At 37.5% G+C, this 8,570-nt stretch overlaps 2 protein-coding genes across 2 annotated transcripts; one reads left to right on the top strand and one right to left on the bottom strand.

Moving 5' to 3' along the window:
- Positions 1-390: 390 nt before the first annotated feature.
- On the top strand, positions 391-3,519 carry LOC124556401. Its single transcript, XM_047130363.1, has 4 exons — positions 391-802; positions 1,260-1,420; positions 1,658-1,796; positions 2,922-3,519. The coding sequence occupies exons 1-4, from the start codon at positions 391-393 to the stop codon at positions 3,443-3,445; spliced, it is 1,236 nt and encodes a 411-aa protein (XP_046986319.1). The 3' UTR covers positions 3,446-3,519.
- A 2,081-nt stretch (positions 3,520-5,600) lies between these two features.
- Positions 5,601-7,533, bottom strand: LOC124555724 (protein ANTAGONIST OF LIKE HETEROCHROMATIN PROTEIN 1-like). The gene is made up of 2 exons (XM_047129742.1): positions 7,108-7,533; positions 5,601-6,604 (listed from the first exon to the last, which is right to left on the bottom strand). Exons 1-2 carry the CDS (start codon positions 7,485-7,487, stop codon positions 5,731-5,733), a joined length of 1,254 nt encoding a protein of 417 aa, XP_046985698.1. The 5' UTR covers positions 7,488-7,533; the 3' UTR covers positions 5,601-5,730.
- Between the last annotated feature and the right edge of the window lie 1,037 nt (positions 7,534-8,570).

The raw sequence follows: 8,570 nt of genomic DNA, 5'->3' as shown, positions 1-8,570 counted from the left end.
TCACAGGCATTTTGGAGAAACATGGTGGCATTTTCACCTGGTTAACCAGAAAATGAATGTACAAAAGTAACTGGTAACATTAGGCATATACATGGTGGGATCCACTGCAGGGGTTTTGGAGGAGTTTGCACTTGCCTGTTGATGCCACCGGGTTTCACAGTGGAGCTAACGTAAAGCTTCATCAGCCTGTCTCTCTAACTCTAATTTATCAAGTTCCATTTGATTCAGCTTCACCCGTAGGAGCGTGAGACGATCTACCTCATCATCTGAAACAGCAGCCAGCATTGCTGGCCCTTCTGGCAAAGTACACGAATGCGTATTAGGCATGGTAACAGTATTAAGGCCGAGATTTCCGTAAATTAATAACGTTACAAAAGAGGCGTCACGACAATGACCTACGCTCGATTAAGCAGCAACGATTTCCCACAGCAGAAGCTCGCAGCACAGCGCATTCAAGCGCAAACTTTCGATACTCTCAGTAACAGCAAATGGAGAAACAGTTTCCATCACCTTCTTACAGCTCTGTGCCTGAACACATTGTGCTACAGTCCTCATCAAAGACACCTGAGTCGTCTAGATCATCTTCACTACCTAGAGCATCGACAATGTCTCCGAAATTCTTCATTAGATAAACTACAGCGCGCCATTTCTCTTACACAGAGAACCAGTAATGTGCTCTATCCGCAGGCGAAAACAATGACTCATAACGTACGAAATACCGCAAAAACAAAGCGCATTTTCACGTCATCTATCCGTGCAACTAATAGACAACAGTATAAACATCGTATATCGACAGTCAGAGGTGTGAAAACAACGTGCAGCGCTTTTTAATCAACAAACTACGCATAACCGTGGAACCTAGTGCGCTTGGCTCTGAGAGAGTTGAAGAGCTCTGAAAATATAGGTATCCTGTTATTCTCTGAGCAGCACATAACAACAGGGTCAGAAAACTTATATAGAAAAGATTACATTCTTGTACCTCAGTCGTATAGAACTAATATGAGAAAAGGAGTAGTTGTAACATGTAGTAGAAAGAACAAAAGTTCAAAAACCCTGAAACAAATATCTTTTGTAGTTATCAGCATACATAAATTTGTGCTTGAGAACTAACAGTGAATTACAGCTCACTTTTAACTCCAAGTATCTGTAGATCACGCAGGGAAATTTCGAACTTTTACGAGACATATGGATTCCCTTATGTGCTATCTGTCACACAGCAGTAACCAAATAATTCTCTGTTCTACATCTACATCGTTAAGGTCGATTCACACTTAACGGAACGTCACCGTCACGTCCGTCACGTCAAAACATTCCTCCCTGTGTTTCTAATGGCTGTGTTCACACTCGACGTCAGCGTCCCGGAACGTCTCCGTCACGTCAACGTCACGCATTCTTTCGAAGAATGTTTCCCGTCATGACGGTGAGTTGACGTGATGTAAATCTCTGGTTTTCGGACTGCCTCCATGTTTTTATTCGGCCCCTGTTTAAGTGTTTATACATTTTGGAAGGAGTGAGGTTAGGTTAGATTTGGTTCGAAAACTTTGCTTGTACCTAACATGTAAGAATAAATTTTTTATAGTTCCGAGTTTCTCTTTGTTATTTATTCTAATTACAAGTAAGTTGCGGTGTTTTCTATTGTATTTATTATTTTGTTTAGATAATGGAGTTCGACGAGTATTTGATTGAATTAGTTCGTTCTCATTCAGAACTATATAATATGACTGATAGGAGATATAGTGATTCCGTTTGGAAAGAAACACTGTGGAAGGAAATTGGAGAAGAAGTGGGGCGTCCAGGTAAATGAAACGCAATTTAATTTTACTTTCTACTAAGGATTGTTAAGTGGTACGTAGTTAGTATGTGCGAAAGTTTTCGCTACAACGATGAATATTTGAGTGGAGTACCGTGTGCAGCGTTCCACGGTAAAAACATTATATACTGTACAAGGTGTTTTTTAAAACTTACGAACTCCAGCAACGTAAATACACTGGTGTTGACCGAATTTATGTTGTACTGACGTGCACCTAGCATTTCAGGATCTTTAAATTATGTACTGCACGTGGATGCTGTATACACGAAACTGAGAATAGTTCCAGTCAGTTTTATTGGGCTGTATATTTCCAGTATTTATCTGAGGGAGTAGCACAAAGTAATTTAGCAGACACTTTTGTGCTGTGCAGTGTATAAAGCCTCAAAGTAAAATATATCGTATCTAATGTAACACTGTTGCTATAATTTCGAAATATTGCACTAATTTAATATTTATGTAAATAACACACCATATAGAAAATCTGGCAATGCACTTGGGCCACTCGTATTCTTTAAATTACATGAGTGTTATTGCTCTCTACGTTTGATGAGAAATGAAACAACAATTCTTTTATGTAAAACATACACATTGTGACTGGGTAATTACCAAAACACCTTTTAATGGGATGACAGAATATACAATCACTTACTACATTGATTCATGTGAAAAGGAAATAAATGGACAGTCATTCTTGTACCTAGTACGTAAAGAATCTCTTAACTTATTCTCATATATATTTGGAGCTAGAAAAAGATCACAGGATACAAATATGTTTGTTAGCAGTTTTGTAAATTACTAGATAAGGCTTACAAAGTTTCTTCAGCTTTGTGTAGGCTGTAATTGAACATTTTGTAGAGTGTGTTTACTCATGAAATTTTTTTATAGAAACCTGGATGATTTCCAAGAAATTGTGTCTATTGCCTATGCGCTGATTAACAGCATAGCAAATGAAAAGTACCTCATATTATTGGGAAGCTGTTGTAAAAATAAATGAAAGCAAACCGTGTTTGTGTCCCTGTTAAAAGTTTGGGAAGTCCCTAATTATTTTTTGAAAAAGCGTTAGACTACTCGATGCACTCTATTAACAGCTGTATATGTTGTCTTATTTCAGGCCCTGAATGCAAGCGACGATGGGTGTCACTGAGAGACCAATTTAGAAAATGTGTTGTTAAAAAAACAAAGAGCGGACAAGCTGCCATACCCAAGAAGCCATGGAAGTATGAGGAGATTATGGCTTTCCTGCGCCCATACATGCTGGAGCGGGAAACAGTTTCTAACATAACTGTTGATATTTGTTCAGAGGATGAATCAAACAGTGAGGTGTCATCACCTATTCCGGACATTGAAAATAACAGTGATTTGAGGTCAGAGACAAGCAGGCCTGTCATGCAAAAGCGTAGTCAAAGTGGCAATAAGAGGAGAACTACAGACTCTGCATCTGCTTCTCTGATGAATTATATTTTAGCGACACAGCCAAAGGAAGATCACATTGACAGTTTTCTTTCAGGGATATGTGCCAGTATAAAAAGATTGTCCCCATTGCGGCAAATACAAGCTAAAGACGAAATTTACAGAATAGTGTCTGATCTAGAAAGGGATCAAGTGTGTGAAAATATTAATAGTGATAAATCGTGAACAGTGCTGTTTGTTACAGTTTGGAAGCACTTCTATGTGTAAGTTGATTAAATAAAAAGTCTCTTCACAGTGTAGTTCTGTATTAACAACCAAATAATGTAAACAATCACCTGTTACACCAAAAGTTTTTTTTTTTTTTTTTTTTTTTTTTGTGTGTGTTTGTGACTTATTTATGCTGATGACTATAATTTTAGAGAACCAAGCAGCCAAGTCAGAGGCGACTTAACATGAAATTAATAAGAAATTTTCTTTCAGGGTTTTGGTTAGGCTAGGCTTTCTTATTTTTTGATGGTGTGTGTGTGGGGGAGGGGGGGGGAGGAAGGAGGTGAGAGATGAATATATACTTATTAATCATGTTAAGCCCTTACAGTGACAACCAATATTTTACTATGATATGAATTACTGTTCTGAATGAGAGCTACTGTTACATATGAAGGAACAGAAGCGTATCTGGTTATACTATTTAGATTTAAAATTTCAATAGTGTTGTAGGCAGCCAAAATCTGGTGTATCCTATTAGACATGTTTCCTATGGAGAACAGCATCATAGTAAATGAATGGATAGCTCACTGATAATTTATATGAAACTTTTTCGGTAATACCTGTATCAGGAATAAGAACATGATTTTTTTTTTTTCTTCATCTAAGTGAAACAAGAATCCAGGTAAGCTCTTTATTAACATCTTTTTCCCCAAAACCTCAAAAGTCTTCATTTATGAGTTATAAATCATAAGGTTATCTGCTTTTCATTTTGCCAACTAGGATGCATTTTGCAGACTCAGAGTATATTACACCAACTCTTTCCCATCTTGGATTAGTTCAGCTATTATGAATTAGTGGCAGAAGAAATTACAAATCATACCCAACTGGTGATTAGAGAGATTAGATTAGTACTTGTTCCATAGATCATGAATATGACACTTCGTAATGATGTGGAACGTGTCAGGTTAATAAAAGGTGTCTATACAAGATATTACATGACACTTAAATTATTTTTTTGTGGGGGTGGGGAAATTACTCACTTACTATATCCAAAAATTCATCTGGTGAGTAGGAGTTGCCATTCAGACATTCTTTTAATTTCCTTTTAAATGCTATATGGTTATCTGTCAGACTTTTGATGCTATTAGGTAAGTGACCAAAGACTTGTGGCAGCATAATTTACCCCTTTCTGAGCCATTCAAATGAGATGTGAAGGATTACATATGGCTTTTGCTTTGCCTTAGTTTTAGACTTTCAGTGCCTAATAACTGTGGATGTAATTAAAATGTGAAATAGTAAGCTGTACCTTATTTATCACAGTATTAAAAACATGTATTAGCACACACTTCTGCAGTAAATACACCTACTTACACCAAAATAAATGTTAATTCTTTTCAAAAACTGGCATTATTCATCCACTGGAGTATATAGAGATGCCACTGAAATAATCATAGTCTGTAATGGATAACCATGAAACTAGTGCTTTTCCAATATTGCATATGTAAATATTGTGCTGTACCAAGTTTGTTAAAAAACATGTTTTATGATATGAAAACAATACTGCTGCATCTACTGATGTTTTGGCAGTAACTAGCCCTCCAACAGCTGGAATCTTTAGAACTCCATGGCTCGAAAATTTATGATCATGATCTCTACCCATTACATCTCCTTTCAGCCTTCAAAACAATATCAAGTACTGCTTTTCAGCCCTTATGAAAGAAATTACAAATCTGCACCCAAATACATTGCTATTCATGTCAAGGGGATTAGTTTTATGTGGCCACTTGTGCAGATTGAGAACATTCACAAAACTTGGAATTTTTCCCTTGTAATATTTATTCCTAATGCAAAAACTGCAACCTGTTGCCCTATGTAATGTTCACAACATAACACTAGATATTATTTACATCAGCGCATTTATTTGAACAAATCTGTTAAATAAGTGTTCCATTTATTTATAAATAAAACAACAGCTTTACAGGACTATTTCATAAATTTCTTTATTGTTGAGCTATATCAGTCCCAAGCCACTATAGTACTAAATGGTTGAATACATTTATGGAAAAGTGACATCAGCTTCAGACACCCCTTTCCTCCAAACTTTATCTTTAAATACTCACAGCTGAGCACTTCAAGTGATCTGGTACTAGGAAAATGTTTCAGAATAATTTAGACACACTGTAGACATAGCCAATCACTCAGTGTCAGATATAGTGGAATTACAGGCATTTTTTTTTTTTTTTTTAAAAAAGAGGAATTGTTTGAGAATATCTTTTGAATACATAAGAAAATATACATTTTAATTACGCCCATGGGAGTCTACCAATAGGGGAATTGAAAAAATCTTTATAGTGTTCCCTTACAACAAAAGCAGATGATGTAGCTGAACCACCTTGTCCAGTTAGCTCCTGCAACACAAGGGTCCCATTTGCTGCTTCAGTTTGTGCATAAACATTTTCTTTGATATAGTTGTGAAGAATACATGTTGCCATCACTATCTTGTCCACATTCTCTGGCATTGAATTAATTCTCCTAAAAAAAATTCTAAATTTCTGGGCTAATTGCCCAAACGCATTTTCTGAGACTCGGCGAGCTCTGGATAGCCTGGCGTTAAAAGCACTCATGGCAATATCACCACTTGCTTGACTTTTTGGATATGGCCTTAATAAATAAGTTTTTAGTGGGAAGGCTTCATCACCAACAATCACATGTGGCACTACAACATCAGTACCAGGAAGTCTCTTATCTCCTGGCACTTGCAATTTGCCAAGTTCCAAGGCTTTCCCCAACTTTGAATGGGCAAATATGCCCCCATCACTATTTTTACCATAAGACCCAATGTCTACGTTTATAAACTTATAGTTGGCATCAACTAGTGCAAGAAGAACTATGGAAAATGTTTGCTTATAGTTATAAAACTGGGATCCACTGTTTGGAGGAGCCACAATCTGAATGTGTTTCCCATCAATTGCACCGATACAATTGGGAAAGTTCCATAGATCCAAAAACTGTTCAGCTATTTGTTGCCAGTCTTCTTCTGTTGGAGTTGGCATTACTTCAGGTAACATTGAATCAATTATTGCCTGGCATACTTCCTTAACAATGTTATGGACAGTTGAGTGCCCAAGTCGGTAACTGAACGATAATGTGAGAAGGGAATCACCTGTCGCCAAGTACCTGAAAAACATTAAATTAGTCATGAATAAAGAGCCATATAGAAAATTTATCTAGCATAACTTACAATGCAGTAAGAAATGCTGAGTGTTTAAAGTCACACACAAATATTACACATTCACAAACATTAATAGTGCACAGAGCAAATAACTGTTACAATAAGTGGCTAAAGTGTGTTATTGGAACACCCTTCTCCCCCTCCACCATCACGAAATCTAGGTTGCAGTGCTAGATATTACGAAAAAGATATTAATATACACTGGAAAACAATACTATGTTATTTATTTCATATTCTTAACAGTTAACACCGACGGAAAACAATAAACATATTGTTGAATGTGCTTCACACGGCTTTTCAAATACAGTAACACAGAGAAAAATCGGGGATTAAAGCCAGTGCAACTTGCAGAAGTTTACGCTTCAGTCATAATATAATTTTACGACAAACAGAAGATAAAACAAGAATCGACAAAGTTAAGAAACATAAATGTTTAAACTGAGCATACCTTAAGCACACCATCAGCTTCTGTCGTGGTGATATTGGACACCTAAATCTTGAATTTTTCTTCATAATCCTCGTCTGTATCTTGCTTAAAAGGTAAAAAAATTGTTGTTTAGACATTCTAAAATATTTGAAGAAGGACGATTCCTCCTCTTCCAGCTCCTTGTAAAGGGTATGAAACTCTCCTTCGCATTCTCGGCCTTTTAACATATTCCTGACCCACACTCTTTTTGGTCGCCGTTCTTCTTCCTCTTCATCAAGGGCAATTGCAATCATTGCAAGTTGCTTCAGACTGAATTTTGGCATTTTATGAAGATCCGAAACTATGCTGATAATAAACCAATAGACTACAAAAGCGCCTCTGGCGAGTGTATTATGAACCATCACACGACGTTGTGTCGACGTTGACGTGCCGTCTAGTGTGAATGCTCAGAAATTTCTCTGACCGTCGACGGTCCAAAACGTGACGATGACGTTCCGTTAAGTGTGAATCCTCCTTTACTCTGCAATTCACACTTAAGTGCCTGGCAGAGGGTTCATCGAGCAATTTTCATACAACTTCTCTACCATTCCACTCTCGAATGGCGCGTGGGAAAAAGGAACACCTAAATCTTTCCATTCGAGCTATGATTTCTCTTATTTTGTTATGGTGGGTCTCAACAAAATATTTTCGCATTCGGAAGAGAAAGTTGGTGATTGAAATTTCGTAAATAGATCTCACCGCAAAGAAAGCCGCCTTTGTTTCAGTACCTGCCACCCCAACTCGCGTATCATATCAGTGACACTCTCGCCCCTATTGCGCGATAACACGAAACGAGCTGCCCTTTTTTGCACTTTTCCGATGTCCGTCAATCCTACCTGGTAAGGATCCCACACCGCACATCAATATTCCAGCAGAGGACGGACAAGTGTACTGTAGACTGTCTCTTCAGTGGGTTTATCGCATCTAAGTGTTCCGCCAACAAAACACAGTCTTTGTTTTGCCTTCTCCACAATATTATCTACGTGGTCTTTCCATTTTAAGTTGCTCGAAATTGTAATTACTAGGTATTTAGTGGAATTGATAGTTCTTAGATTTGTGCGATTTATCATATACCAAAAATTTATCGGATTTCTTTTAGTACCCATGTGGATGACCTCGCACTTTTCTTTGTCTAGTGCCAATTGCCACTTTTTGCACCACACAGAAACTCTCTCTAGATCATTTTGTAAGTGGAATTGATCGTCTGATGATTTTACTAGACGGTAAATTACAGCCCAAGGGGGCTGCTCAGATTATCATCTAGATCATTTATGTAAATCAGGAACAGCAGAGGGCCTATGACACTACCTTGCGGAACGCCAGACATCACTTCTATTCTAGTCGATGATTTACCATCTGTCACTACGAACTGTGACCTCTCTGAGAGGAAATCACGAATCCAGTTACAAAACTGAGACGACACTCCATATGCACGCAATTTGATT

Source organism: Schistocerca americana, chromosome X (genome assembly GCF_021461395.2).
Source record: "Schistocerca americana isolate TAMUIC-IGC-003095 chromosome X, iqSchAmer2.1, whole genome shotgun sequence".
Classification (NCBI taxonomy): domain Eukaryota; kingdom Metazoa; phylum Arthropoda; class Insecta; order Orthoptera; family Acrididae; genus Schistocerca; species Schistocerca americana.
Note: the sequence above shows the minus strand (reverse complement) of the source record. Positions and strands in the feature narration are given on the sequence as shown.

Bases quoted from the DNA above. Each gene is read 5' to 3' on its own strand.
- LOC124556401 (XM_047130363.1), top strand. From the start codon at position 391: ATGACCTACGCTCGATTAAGCAGCAACGATTTCCCACAGCAGAAGCTC. The intron at 1,421-1,657 runs GTGAGTTGACGT...TATTTTGTTTAG, and splicing joins GAATGTTTCCCGTCATGACG to ATAATGGAGTTCGACGAGTA. The intron at 1,797-2,921 runs GTAAATGAAACG...GTCTTATTTCAG, and splicing joins AGAAGAAGTGGGGCGTCCAG to GCCCTGAATGCAAGCGACGA.
- LOC124555724 (XM_047129742.1), bottom strand. From the start codon at position 7,487: ATGGTTCATAATACACTCGCCAGAGGCGCTTTTGTAGTCTATTGGTTT. The intron at 6,605-7,107 runs GTATGCTCAGTT...AATGTTTTTCAG, and splicing joins AAGCTGATGGTGTGCTTAAG to GTACTTGGCGACAGGTGATT.